Genomic DNA, 15,855 nt, shown 5'->3' on the forward strand with positions numbered 1-15,855 from the left:
ACCCTGAACCCAGAGAGAAGCAAGATCCTTGAAGGGAGGAACCCAGGAAGCCTGATCCCTTGTAGTTATCAGCAGCCACCTTGCTCCAACACGTGAAAATAGACTTTGGTGAGGGAAGTAACTTATGCTTATGGCCTGGTATCTGTAAGCTCTTACCCCAAATAAATACCCTTTATAAAAACCAACCAATTTCTGATATTTTGCACCAGCACCCCTTTCACTGACTAATACAACCCCCTACCTAGAAGAGTGTCTGGCAGAGAAGAGATGTTTAAAAATATTTGTTGAGTGAATGAATAGAGAAATGTATTTGTTTTCTTTGCATTATAAGCATGCATCACTTTTCCAACTACATGAATGAAATATTAAGTATCCAAGCTAGTCAAATTAACTTCTTGAATTTGTGAATACATACATTTTGATAGATCTATTAAGAGTTATGTCCTTGGGAGTATTTGCTCGGTCACCTTGACATGACTTTTAAATCAAGGTTATCTTGTATAGCTTGGTTAGTTTATTCATAAACTGCTCTCCCTGCAACTCTCTGCTTAATTGCTTTGTCACTCCTCTCTCTTTTAGGCTTCTGAGGCTTTATGACTCTGTTGTGAGTCACCACAATTATTTGTGACAGAAAGGAAAAATGTTGCCAATCCCAAAGTATTAGCGATAAGTGAAATAGGATATTCTGAGGAATAAAGGAAAGCTTGAAAATACGTCTCTTGTTGGATATATAGCAATATTTATTATATGATGAGTGAGAGACATGTCTCCACTATCTTTCTTTTGTTTTTTTATAGACAAAAATGATTAAAATTTAAAATCACCCTGTAGTTCATGTTTCTATTGTCAGAAGTTCTTTGCCTTTCCATTGATTGTGTGCGTGTGTAAGAGAGAGAGAGAGAGAGAGAGAGAGTCTTCAAAAGGCAAGTTGTTCTCTTGACAGTAAGATGGCAGTTGGTCTAATCATGGTCTGGTGCTAATAACTTTTGTATTTTCTATTTCTTTCTTTTTTTTTGGTTGAATTTCTTCCAGTCCCACTTTTGGCCATGCAGAAAATAGAGGGTTTATTTGTACGTTTTCATTTTCATTGGTTATACCATCCCTACATTTTTTTTCCAGTTCTGTCCTCTGTCAATTGAATTCAGCTAATATTTATTAAGCACTATAATGTGTCAGACATGTTCAAATAATGGGCAATTCAGTGCATGTCCTTCCCTTGTTGCAGCAAAGTTGGTCACCTCCAAATGCTGTGGAGCTGGGCTACAGCTCAGTTTTAACAGCCACCTCTTTTTCATAGTAATCTTGCCAGTATAGAAAATCAACGGTTGTTATTTCTGGATGTTTCCATTCACTTTTTTCAAGGTTGATTTGGCAAGGCAACTCATTAAAGAAAGGTGCTTGACTGATACCTGTCATAGCATAATATATACATAGCTGACCGACTGCACTACAAGAACACTCTGCTCTTGATTAAAGTCATTTAGTTGCACATTTTTGCTCTCTCAGGAGATTGCACACACCTTGAGGGAAAACTTTGCACAGAGTTATGCAGTAGTTGCTCAACAGAATTTTCAAGGACCATGTAACAAAGAATTAGGAAGCAGGGATCTGGCAAGGACTCTAGCTTGAATTTGTTCTATTACTTTTGGCAAGTCAGTTATTATTTTTCTAAAGAGAATCCTCTATTTCTAAAACAAGGGAGTTGAATCAGCCCAGAATTTTTAAAATTTGTGTTATATTTTTAACCGCAGACCACTGTAAGATATAGTACAGGCAGAAACCAGATATGAGGCTCATGCTGATAGTTCAAATTTCCATCAGTATGCCTGGCACATTACAGTGCTCAGTAAATATCAGGTGAGGTGAGGTGAAGTGAATTGAATTTGTTGGGTCATTCTTGGATGAACTACTGAGCCATCAGATAAATCATAGCAGAGCTATTTTTGTCAAAGAGGAGTGGGGAACATGGAGCCAAATCTAGTGGGCCACCCCTTATTCCCATCTTCATTTCACCAGGCCACAGGGGCAATTTGGAAATCCTAGGACCTTAGGGAACAAAGTTAAACACCTTGATAAGCACATGCATTCTCTCCCGTTCTAACATTTTATGATTCCATGACTTAACTTCAAAGAATCCCTCTACTAATTTAGAGTTTGTCACATGAAATATTCATAAGACTGTCTTGGGGTGAGTGGAGAAATATAGTATAAAACCACATAGTGAGACAACCAGCAAGATGGCAGCAGAGTAAGGAGCTCCTAGGCTCAGCTCAGGCTACAGGGAAGTTAGTAATCACCAAGAGCGATCTAAAGTACCTGTTTGGGGGCTCCAGGAGACCAGAAGAGCAACCAGCAACATCTTTGAAAGAATGGAAGAGGAGACTGCCCATCTGCAGAAAAGATTTGTAAGTAGAGCACTCCACTCCCTTGAAGCCAGTGCACATCCTCCACTGGCAGCACAAGCCACCTCGGGAGCTGTTCTGCAGCTAGATTTGGAAGCTCCACTTCCCAAAAACAGGGGAGAAAGAGACAGTTGGCTAATGATTTTAGCTACTGAATGGTAAATTCAGCTGGCTAAAGTATAACCCTAAGAACAACTAAAGTTTGAACCAGTCCAAGTCAGAAAGAGGCCGGTAGCCACTATTTTAACTCTGCCCTCAGAATGAGGGGAAGCCAGGCTGACTGAAAATCACAGTGACAATAGGGACTGGCTTCTTTGACTAAGATCCCTATCGGCTTCTTTCACCCAGATAGGCCTGCAGCCCTAGCCAAAGCTTCAGCCCCTCCTCTAACAGGGAGAAAGCTGGCAGGCCTTGTACCAGCCTCTCCAGGTAACTACAGGTACATTTGACAGGCACAGACTGAATAGTCAGAAGTCTACTGGGGCAACTGCGGTCATTTTAGACCTGCACAGCATAGATTGCTGCTCAAACCTGCAGGTCTATCCCAGGCCAGGCCACGAGAAAGGGGCTTGAAGCTTCATTAGTCTCTCCGGGCAGCTAGAGTCTTGGCCTGCATGACTTGGATTATATTCCACACAGCTGTGATTCTGTCCCTACCCCTGACAAAGGAGAAAATTGGGAGAAGCTTCATTGGTCCCTGGGGCAATGAGGGCAGCTTGAGCCTCCAGAGCTTACAACACCAACTACATCCTTGACTCCTACTACACAACCAGAAAGGGTGAAAGGGCAAAAAAGCCTAAAATAAAGAGATAACCTGCACCCAGAATAAATACATCTAGTAGGCAAGATGCTAAGAAACCAACAAAAATTTACAATCCACACCAAGAAACAGGAATATATGGTCCAGTTAAAGGAACGAGATAAGCCTTCAGATGACATAAAGGAGTTGAGGCAACTAATCATAGATGTTTAAACAAACCTCCTTAATAAATCAATGAGATGGCTAAAGAGATTAAGGATATTAAGATGTTAGATGAGCACAGAGAAGAATTTGAAAGCATACATAGAAAAATAGCAGATCTTAAGGGAATGAAAGGTACAATCAATGAAATTTTAAAAATATGGGAACCATGTAATAGCAGATTTGAGGAGGCAGAAGAAAGGATTGTTGAGTTTGAATAAATGGCCTCTGAAAGTAAACATACAAAGAACAGAAGAATAAAAGAATGGAAAAAATTGAACAAGGTCTCAGGGAACTAAACGACAGCCAGAGATGTACAAACATATGTGTCACGAGTGTCCCAGAAGGAGACAAGAAGGGAAAGGGCAGGAGGAATCTTTGAAGAAATAATGGTAGAAAATTTCCCAACCTTATTGAATGACATACATATCCACATCCCATCTGAATAAATCTGAATAGACCATCACCAAGACACAAACCAATCAGACTGTGAAATGTCAAAGACAAGAGAGAATTCTGAGAGCAGCAAGAGAAAAGCAATGCATAACATATAAGGGATACCCAACAAGATTAAGTGCTGATTTCACATCAGAAACCACGGAGGCAAGAAGACAGTGGTCTGATAGATTTAAGATACTGCAAGAGAAAAACTTCTAGCCAAGAATCTTACCTCTTGGAAGATTGTCTTTCAAAACTGAGGGCAAGTTTAGAATATTCACAGATAAACAGAAAATGAGAGAGTTTGTAACCAAGAGACAGACTTTTCAGGAAATGCTAAAGGGTGTGCTAGAGCCTGAAAAGGAAAAGATAGGAGAGAGAGGCTTGGAAGAGAGTCTAGAAATGAAGATTATATCAATAAAAGTAACTAAAAGTGTCAAAAAGAGTGGTAAAAATAAAATATTTTAGGTAAAAACCAAATATTTAGGAATAAACTCGCTCAATGATGTAAAGATCTTGTGTTAAGAATACTACACCTCACTGTTAAATCAAAAAAGACCTAAATAATTGGAAGAACATTCCATGCTCATGGGTTTGAAGATTAAATATCATTAAGATGTCAATTCTACTCAAATTGATATACAGATTCAATGCAATCCCAATAAAAATTCCACCAGCATTTTAAAAATAAAGGGAAAGCATGACTATCCAATTTATTTGGAAGGATAATGGGTCCTGTATAGCTAGAAACTCTTAAAAAGGAAAAGTGAAGCTGGAGGACTCTCACTTCTGGATTTTAAATATCACTTAGCTACAGTGGTAAAAACAGCATGCTACTGGCATAAAGACAGACACATAGACTAATGGAACCAAATTGATGGTTCAGAAACAGACCATCTCATCTCACGTCAGGTAATTTTTGCCAAGCCTGTCATACCCACCCAGCTCAGGCAGAACTGCCCATTCAACCAATGGTTCTGAGGGAACTGGATATCCATAGTCAAAAGGAAAGAGGATCTCTATCTCACACTTTATACAAAAATTAACTCTAAATGGAACAAAACCCTCACTATAAAAGCAAAAACCATAAAGCTTCTAGAAGAAAATGTTGGAAAATATCTTCAAGACCTGGTGGTAGGTGGTGGATTCTTAAGGGAGATAAGAGGAGGACTGAAATGGACTGCTGATGCTTAATGTATGTAGAAATTTTAATTAACTTTACTATAAAAGTGTGGAAATAAATCGAGTTGATAGTAATACATTATAGTGAGTAACAGCTGCTTTATAAATGGGAATGTGGCTGAAAAGGATAGTCTAGGGATGTAAATGTCAATTGACAGAAAGCTAGAGAATAATCTAGGGACTAAAGAACACTGTAAACCCAGAGGTGGATGAGAATAGTGGTTGGTGGTACAGATGCAAGAGTGTCCTTTGTGAGCTACAACAGATGTTCATCACTATTGCAGGGTGGTGGGAATGTGGAGAAGCATGGGAAAATTACATCTGGAGTGACCTATGGACACTGGTTAACAGTAATACTGTAATATTCATGCATCTATGCCGAAGATGTACTGTGTTGATAATGGGAGAGTATGGGACAAGGGTGCTAAATGTGCCTATGAACCTGGTAATAATCAGATGATATAATCTTATAATCTGTAACAAATGTTCCACCATGGTTTGGTGTGTTGATAGAGGGGTGTTGTATGGGAATTCTGCAAATGTGCATGATTGTTTTGTAATTTTACAACTTCTGTCATAAATATATATTTTAAAAATAATAATAGGGTAGGTTAGGGGAAAATGTAATATAACAACTATAGTTAGTAGTAAGCTTTTGATGCTTTTCTTTGGTATTTTGTAACAACTGTCTCATAACAGTGCAAGGTATTGGTGGTGGGTTGATGTATGGATCCTCTGTATATTATGCATGTGTTGCTTTGTAAGTTCACTTTTACTATACACTTAATGTTTTTGTATATTCATGTATAAATGATATTTAAAAAATAATAGGATGGTTTTGGGGGAAAATGCACCAAATGTAAGATACTTTGGTTAGTAGTAAGATTTTTACAATGTTCTTTAATCATTAGTTAAAAATGTTTCACAACAATGCAAGATATTGGTGGTAGGGTGAGGTGTGAGAGCCCTATATGATGTTCTATATGTTTGTTTTGTAAGTTCACAATTATTACTATACACTTATTTTTCAGGTATGTTTATGTATGAGTGATATACTTCAATAAATTTTTTTAAAACTCCACATAGCATTTTAAATTTCTGAACAGTTATGCTACATATGGATTTTATTATCTTTCTCTACAGATCTTTTTTTTCCCCTCTTACCACAAACCAGTTTAGGATGTGTTTGAACAGGGGACATTTCTCTCACCTCCTTTCTAGCAAACTATTGAGCTGTCTTCTTGTAATGATATGATTACAAAAATTGATTAACTGAGATAATTTACTGAATCAACCAGTTATTTTGATACCAAAGTTGCTTTTGAAGTTCACCAAAATCATTTCATAACCAGTCTAAGAAATGTGACTTCTAACCTATTAATGGCAAACTTTTTTGCCAACATATCATGAATAAACTGAATATTTGGCTTGTAGGAGAGTAAAAACCTGTTACAGTCACTTTAGGCAAGAAATAAAACTATTTAAGGTTAATCACAAAGTGATATCAAATATGTGGGAAGAATCCCAAATCGATGGATCTCATCCCATCCCCATTAAAGAGTAATGAAGATGAATAAAGAATGCTTTCAATTCATTATGAACAAGGGCAGTCAATTCTATGTTAGGTCGGTCTCCCAAACTGGGACTCTCGAAACACATCCCTGTTTTTCTGACTTGTGGTACATCTTCCCTTTGCATTGACGTATGTTTTGTTAATCAGAGATTGGGGCAAACTGCTAAAGCAGCTTGAATTCTTGAATCCTCTGGTGATGAGGACAACTCCTGGCCCTGCTCTCTAGATCAGCCTTTCAGTTATCAACTAAGCAGACATTTCATCCTGGCAAGGAAGGAAGGCAGCCCTTGAAGTGAGAACATTTTGTTCAGCAACCCTTAATTGATCATTTCTATACTTGATACAGAGTGGAAGTTGCAATGGCTGGTTTCAAGGGACCTGGGCAATTCGATACGAAGAGGGCAGGGGCTTTAAGTAAGGAGAACTGAGTATTTGTCTCTAGTCCAGATAGTCTCCTTTAGCTAGGAATGAAGTATACAATGGGAGGCCGATCTTCAAGGTGCTGAAGAACAAACTCTTAGATTGGTAGGCCAGTAATGAATAAGTTGATGAGAGCACAGAGCAGAAATGTGTAGAAGCTTAAAATCAAGGAAAGTATATAATGCAAGTTAGCAATAAATACTATAAAATGTAATTGATAATAGTAATAAGGGTTTTGATTAAATGCAAAGTATCCTTTAAATATATTTTCTCACAAGAAAATTTCTTATATGTGAGTTGAAACATGTTATATCTGTGCTAATTTAATGCTACATTGCTACCCCATTTGGAGGACATGTATGTAAGAAATACTTAAAGTAATTACTATGGTTATGGGTTTGAGGCAGTGGGATTCAGGATATGAAAAATAGGAATGATGTTAAATATGAAACACCATTAAGCAAAAATAACCATTGAAATATATGCTACATATATCATTTTTAAAAAAGGTTTATTTATGTATTTATTTTTCTCCCTCCCCCCGCTCTCCACACCCCAGTTGTCTGTTCTCTGTGTCTATTTGCTGAGTCTTCTTTGTCCGCTTCTGTTGTCGTCAGTGGCATGGGAATCTGTGTTTCTTTTCATTGTGTCATCTTGTGTGTCAGCTCTCCGTGTGGGCGGCGCCATTCCTGGGCAAGCTGCACTTCCTTTTGTGCTGGGCAGCTCTCCTTATGGGGCGCACTCCTTGTGCGTGGGGCTCCCCTATTCAGGGACACCCCTGCGTGGCTCGGCACTCCTTGCGTGCCTCAGCACTGCGCATGGGCCAGCTCCACACGGGTCAAGCAGGCCCGGGGTTTGAACCGGGGACCTCCCATGTGGTAGACAGACGCCTTAACCACTGGGCCAAGCCCGCCGCCTATATCATTTGGTTTTAACACAGAGAAAATTTAGAGCACCCCTTAAAAAAGAAAATGCCTGGTGTTCTTAAGGACTGACCAATCCCGATTGTGTAATTCAACAGTATCATGCCGCTGTGACCTAGGAAGTATTATATTTCACTCATGTACAATGTAATGGCTTTTCAGCTTGCCTGAAGGTACTACATGCAATATGTAAGTCATTACTTGCTATAGTGCTTTGACACACTACTTTGAAAATGAAAAATATTATGGAAAATAAACTATATTCCATCCTTCCATTCATGCACCTTAACAATAATCTCTGTGTTATTTTTATTTTCAGCCCCTCTGACTGATAAGCCACCCAAGCTTTTGTATCCTCTGGAAAGTAAATTGACAATTCAGGAGACCCAGCTGGGTGAGTAACTCTCTAATTCTACTTAATACAGTTTTCTCAGTACATTCAGACAGCTAATAAGCCTAGATTGTAACCTGATGTAATATCCTGAACTAAGCCCATGTGTGTTTAAAAGGAACAAAATTAGAAAAAGCCAAAATACATAGTTCATTCCATCTCCTGCAGCACATGTATTTGGAACAAATGGGACATATGGATGTAAATGTTCATGTTTTATTTAGGTGCTTTTAAGAAGGTTTTAGAGATAGTATTATATTGCAGTCTTATAATTCTTGAATTGGTTTTAAAAAAGTCATTCTGGAATTGTTTGACTTGTAAAATCCATTAATACATAAAAACAAAATTTCTGAAAATTTGAAAAAAAGAGTACAGATTCATTACAATAAATGTCATCATTTGGGTGAAAATTCATTTTTATCTAAGCAAGTATAATGTACATTACGTTAGCTAAGTTATGGATAATGAACTATTAAAATGTGAGTGAGTAGTATTTGGTTAAGGGACTAATAAGTTAGGGACAAGAGACCATGGACAATATATACTCTGATAAAAGCATGTAGTTGTCCCCAAACTTGGATTCCAAAATACTTATCTTAAAGGTAAGTCTAGAATTTCTGAGCCTTATTTAGTGATATTTGTTATATCAAATTACAGAAAAGTTCCTCTCTTCATTATGAATGTATATAGTACATTCAATTATATTCTCTTAGGTTTAGTTTGATTTTAAATTTAGTATATATTTATATATAGTATACTTTAGCAGAAAATTATTTTAGTGGCTTGATATGAAATATATCAATTTAATATAGAGCTGTAAGTATAGATATATAGAAATACTGGAGATATAAATATAGATATAAAAAATAATAAAAAGTGAAATTTAAACCATATATTGATGTTTCTTATGGAATTTCTTCCTACATAAGCCATTTGTTGGTAAAAAGGCATTTACTATGTAAAACTAAAAAAGAATCACTAGTTCATCTCTTTAAGTTACCAGTGTTGTTATTGTCCCTATAGTGAGAATGTGGATCAAAATTACAAATCCATTTTCCAAATGAAAATGATAGACATGATGACCTTTGCTAATCAAATATCCAAAGTTATGTACAATAAGATATAATGATTTTAGAGTCTATAAATTATAGTCAATGGATTTCTAACACTGGATATACATTTATTTGCTAAGTTTGAGGCATGAACATATGCAAGATTTGTACAAGTCAGGGTCTTAATATGCTACTTTAGTGGCAAATTCAAGCTCTTTGAATTGATTTTATGTACATGCCAGTAGTACTATGATGGTTGTTTTTTTGACGTGGAAGACAAGTAGAATTAATGCACTGCTAATACAAAACAAGCGGATACACTAAAACTGTATCAAACCATTCACTCATACTGTGGTATATGGAGACATGTTATATTTTATTGCTGCTTTCTAATGGAATTTTGAAATATAAATGATAATAAGTGGCCATGCTTGTATACACCTTGTAATAACTCTTAGGAAAATGTATTTCTCAGTACTTATGCAAAACTATACACATGGAGGGTCAAGGAGGAGCTTTATATTACCTCTTCTCTGTAATAAACATAGGGAACATGAAATTATTTATATCTATTTATTTGATAACAATTTGGGTTTCTCTTTATCATCCCTGGACTTGGAAAAGGTCAGATTATTCTCTACTCCTTAGTTTTACAAAGTAGACTAAAAAATTTGTAAAGCTTTCTTTAAACATTACTTTTCTTGAACAAATTGTAAAGACTGACCAAATCAAACTGAAAATTTGAAATATCTTATATACATTGAAAGGCTTCACTGTATATTCATCTGAAGAAATTGAGCCTGTCTGTTATCAAAATACTCCAGGAAATACTCTAATAAACTCGTTTCATTTTCACTGCCAAAAGGAACAAGAGCTGTTGACCACCCAGTAAACTGGAGATGTCAACATGGGATTCTTTTAAATGACTTTTGTTTTGTTTTGTTTTGTTTCCTGATTCCAGTTCTCCATATATAGGCTAAATCATTCCCTAGTTGGAGAAATTTAACCTTAATCCTTGAATCTTTGGGCAACAGTTTATTTGCTAGTGCTGTTTCTGCAATGCTATTGGAGTAGATGAACAGCGGGTCAGAAAGGGTAAGGAAAAATAGGAAAGAACATTGAAGACAGAAAAAAGACTTGAGATGACTAAAATATATTTATTTTTTATCATGTGTACTTTTATTTTTCTCTTCTTTGGGGATTTACTTTTAATTAAATTCCTGATTTGAAAGAGCTATCAATTTTAACAAGCCCAAAATAGGATATCAAATCCTAAGAAAGGAAGACTGAGTGGAAAGTTATGGGGGGTGTAATGATGGTAGCCTTGGCTAGTGATGGGAAACCTGAAAGTGGTCCCTACTCTTACGAGTAGGTGAGAATCCCCAACAGAATTTCACTGACCGTGAGCTCAGGGATCTGCCTCCAGCTGTTCCTAAATTGACCTGAGAGGATTATAAAACTCCTTTATGAGTCACATTATATGAAAATTCATCAGCAGTTATGCAAAGCTGAGCTCATACTTGCCTTGAACATCTTCGTTAAGCACCTTGGTACCTTCTTGAGCATCCTGGCTGAGTTACACACACATGCAACTGACCCTCATAACCATAAATCCATCAGTTCTCCAGTTTGTTCACAAATATATAAAGTTTATCAGGAATGAACCTTGATGCAATCCTGAAGTACACAGAGTTGTCTTCATCTCTAAATTCCCTTTCCTCTGCCCTTTGCTAGCCATTCCTCCCTTTCCCTTTTAGCATTCCTTAGGTCCTTTTCTTCCAATTCCTTTATCCTCTCAATACTGGAAAGGGTCTGATAGTGCTCATTTAAAACTGTTTCATTGTAGGGACAAAGGACACTTAAAAGCTAAGTATTTTAGGAAAAAATAAATATAATGGTACCTAAATTCATGTAAAATATGTAAATTGCTGGGTTTGAGTTTCAGTCAATATGTGGTCAAAGCCTGGCATTTCCATTTTAAGTGGTATCTCTGTTAGTTATGAATGTGAATAAAAGAACCCTGTCCCCTTTTAAATAACTCCTAGGCATCAGCAAATATATGGACAACAATTTCTTGGGCAAAAAGCCAAGAAATCACACTGTGCAGTTCTCAAGGTCAATCCAGGAGGTCAGCCTGACTTAGTCCTTTCAAGAGACTGTAGTCAAGGGAATAAAAAAGCTGACGCCATTGTAGTGTGGGACCTGGTCTCTGAGGATGTCAGTCAGAGTTGTAGCCTTCCTGTTACGGCCAGGAGCCTATTTCCAGAACCTTCCAGATCAGAGAATCTACCCAGACCTTCAAAGAGTATAAATCCATCTTACCCTTGATCTGGTGAAACACTATATTTTACAACTCAGAATGTACTGAACATTATCACTGATTACTCTACAAGATATGGTAATTACTTTATTTAAATTTTGGTCTCTTATTAAAATGATACAGGTACTGGTGGAAGTTTTGGGGAAGCAAGTATGCTGACAAGAGTAAGTGGCAGTGGCAGCTACATGGGGGAGAACCCAGTGAGATCACAGTGAGCCACCGCTGCATGCCCACCCAATGGGTATCAGAAAGGAATCTTCTTTCCTGTACTTTGTACTGTAAATACATTCTGCTCCTATTAAATATTTTCAGAAAACATCCTTTTAATGGCTGCATGATATTCATGTGACTGTCCTGTAGCTTCATATATATTTCTGGACATTTGTATCTTTACCATTTAAATGATCACAAATAATAATGCTGTGAACATCTTTACCTCTACATTTTCCCCTGAATTTATAACTATTTCAATAGAACAGATTCCTAAAAGGAAATTCTACTGGGTTAAAGAAAATAATTTTGTTACAGGTTCTTACTGTGTATTTTCAGGATTCTTACCAGAAGTATATGATGGTAACTATTTCACCACACTCTCAGCAATAATTAGTATAATCACTTTTTAGTCTTTAATACAAACAATAAAAAGATTTAACTTTGCATCATAGAGCTCTTAAATGAAAAAAAAAATCTTCTTTCCTGAAACCAAAATCATTTGATGCCCTCCCCCCTTCTCTCTCTCTCTTTCTCTTTCTCTCTTGGTCATTACCTACATTTGGAGGGGTTAAAATAAATCTAGTCAATTTAGGTTAAGTGTCTATGGTAGCTGAAATAGACAAAGCTAATTGCATGTTTATACTTCCTTCCTAATTTTCTAATTTCTTCTCTTCATCCGGATGCTCAAGGGAGAGTATCCTCTAGATGCTATGTTTCTTAATAAATTAGAGTAATCTTGCAATGTATTCTGGGCACATGGAACCTGTACCCTGATAAGTATGTGATAAGAATGTGTACATGCCAGAAAGGGCATAAGTCTCCAATTTTTCTGGAAAATAATGAAGGGATAGAATTGAATAAGCTGTTCATTGGTGATCTTATTCTCTAAGTTAGATATTTAGTTTGTATTTGTTAAAAGTTTGTGAAAAAGCAAACCCTTAATATTTCTGAGCAAGTAATAAGGAACCCCAAAAGCTAGTATCTAGAGGAAAGTGCTTAATGGCAATAATGAACTTCAACTTTTTAAACATCTGTCTCATATAAGGACATACTGTAGACTAATTAAAATAAACTGTTACACTAGAAATTAACTAGCACTCCTTGCCTAATTATACCATGCTATAGTGCTTAATTAATAGAATTTTAAATTTCAAATAGACTGAAGGAAAAATAGCCATACATTATACAATGAATTCTGATTGATATTTATATGGGAAAACTTTCTGCCATTAAAATTATACACATATATTATACACATATATTGTTTTGCTAAAATGATTAGCTATTCAAACATATGCTTTACTTCAATGCTTTATATGTTCCAGGAAATTGTATATAAATATGTTATGCATGGAATGTGTTCTATTTCAAATATGCTAGTTGAGTATCTAATCCAATGAAACCCTGTAAGGAAATTCTTTTACGGTGTGAAGAATAGCCCTCTAACATTTGCCATCTAGGGCTATATTTTAATAGTAGTCATTTTCTTGAAACAAAACAAACCTTTTCCGAATAATTCCTATTGTATCTCGCTAATCTTGGGAAAACTTTTTATTTCCTCCCTAAAAAAAAGCATACAATACTGTTGAGTCTAAAACATAGCCATGCTGAATTATGCAAGTGATGCAGATAGCGCCTTTGTTCCCAGGGATAGGAAAGTTGGTGTTGACTATTTTTTTCCATCCTTTGGATTATCCTGAAGCAAATGTAATGCTGTTGACTTTGGTTTTATTACAGCATAGGGAATGCACAAAGCATATTTTCACAAACCATTTCAAATAAAAAAAAAACACACTAAAACATAAGACTTCCCTTTTCTCTATGGCAGAAAAATAATAATATCCAAAGTCCAAGTTTTAGATGAAAAATGATGTGCTAATTGACCCTTCAAGAAAGACATGCAGATCAGCATAGGTCTATTGTCCAAAACAAACCTGGTTAGACATATATTACAGCTTCTGGACAAATAACAACCATTGTTAAAACATTAAAGATATAGAGACTGGTATTACAGTTATTTGAAATGATGGTATTTAGTTCTACTCTATCTAAATGTTCTATGCCATGATAAATGAAAGTAACAGCACTTAACAGCTGTTGTAGTCAAATATCTTACTTTTGAACCCCCCCAAAAAAACAACTCAAAAAATGGATTCTAATCTAATAAAGAATACTTATCATATTGGTATTTCAGTTCATTTTTCATATCCTTAAACAAATAATAAATCAATAAATTACATCCAGTATTAGTATTCTTATATCATTGTTTATTTTAGTAACTTATATGAATCTCAGATTCTCAAATTCAGCATCTTTCTTTGGTGCTAGAGAGGAGAAATACACTGGGAAAAAAAAATGCAACTTTGCATCTTTGCTTTTAAACTGCTGCCCAAGCAGAAGTCAGACTTTCTTTTTCAAACATTAAGTGCTCAAGGCCTGGTACTAGGACAGACTTGAAACCCAAATAAGATGGGCATGGACGTTAAAACAGCTTTTATAGGCCACTGATACCTGAAAATTTGGAAGCCAGTTAAAGCACTTCTTAATAATGCTTTAAAACCTGGGATAGAGGCAATGAAATTGAATCTTCTTTTTCTTGATTTGTGAAAGAGCCAGAAAATAGAGAAGATAAAAGAAAGCAAAGGTCCAAAAAGGAAAGTGCTGGGACAAAACCTAGAGAGACACAGTCCTCGGATATGGTCCTCTTGTTGGACTCCAACATACATCACAAGGATTGCTCTTTTGCTACAGCACTAAGAGTGCTATTTTAGTCGTTATTGGCCAGTTAAGAAACTATGTATGTATGTATGTATGTAACTCTTCACAGTTCTAATGTTAGGAACTATAGGAGGCTGAGGGACTTCGGAAGTTTGGTAAGTAAATGGAGAACAGAAAATGGCTACCTAATTTAACAGTGTCACAACATTTACAAGAGCAAACTTGTCATCATCATCATCATCTTAGAATTATTATGATTACACTAAAGAGGCAGCATATGGCAGTGACTCCAAGTTCACACAGACCTAGGTGAAAATTCAGCTCTGCCATTTATAGAGGTGTGATCTTGAGCAACTAGCTATCAATTTCCTAATCAATAAAAATGGCAACATGGTAGTACTTACCTTTTTTTTCCCCTACCTCTTTTAAGTTAATGTGATTGTGTAATGAGATAGTGCATGTAAGGGATTAGAGCATTGTCTGGCATTTATTAAGTTTTCTCTAAATGTTTGCTATTAGTAGTTAGAATATTTTAGTTTTACAAATAGAATATTACATATTGAAGATTCCTGAAATCTACTCTGAATGCTGACACTTGCTTGATTATGTTTGTATTCTTACTAGGGTGTCATATATGGCAGCAGACATGGGCTTCATAACAGGATGGATAATATTCCAGAAGATTAATTTCCATCTCCCCCACGAGACTAAAATATGCACACTAAATTTTGTAGTTAAAAGAGACTATCTTATAGAAATTATTGAATATAGAATACTTAATTCAATAAGTCTATTCAAATGTATGTAGTAATATATTGATATAACAGATGAAAACAATCCCTATCCTTATTTTTTTTAAATTACCATTTATGGACCCTATGCCACACAAATTTATAAATGACCACTAAGAAGAAAGTAAGAATGAAAAACATCTTTTTTCCAAGTGAAGAAAATTCAGGCATGTTTCTTAAGGCAAGGGACATGGAGAATAATTTTACAAAACATCAAACTGTTATGACTGTCAAGTGTCTCTTGAAAGTTTTGGTGATAATTACATTCATTTTGTTGAAAAATATTTCTTTTCCTCTGGCAAGTACTGCTATAACAAAGCTTTCTAAATTGTTCTTAATGATTAAAGTTTACTGTCATAGAAAAATGCATTGAGTATTTTATGTTAACAAGAACTCCTCAATTTTCGAAGTAAATGCCAGTGTATCAGAAATAAACCTATCAAAAGACTTCATGGTGTAGAATTTAGAAAG

At 35.8% G+C, this 15,855-nt stretch overlaps 1 protein-coding gene across 1 annotated transcript in view; it reads left to right on the forward strand.

Moving 5' to 3' along the window:
* Window positions 1-15,855, forward strand: part of IL1RAPL1 (interleukin 1 receptor accessory protein like 1) — a 1,419,608-nt gene that overhangs the window by 1,104,652 nt on the left and 299,101 nt on the right. The window contains exon 6 of the mRNA XM_058291789.2: window positions 8,219-8,293. Coding sequence (XP_058147772.1) covers window positions 8,219-8,293 — 75 coding nt within the window. The remainder of the gene's footprint in view (window positions 1-8,218; window positions 8,294-15,855) is intronic.

This window comes from Dasypus novemcinctus, chromosome X, assembly GCF_030445035.2.
Source record: "Dasypus novemcinctus isolate mDasNov1 chromosome X, mDasNov1.1.hap2, whole genome shotgun sequence".
NCBI classification, from domain to species: Eukaryota; Metazoa; Chordata; class Mammalia; order Cingulata; family Dasypodidae; genus Dasypus; species Dasypus novemcinctus.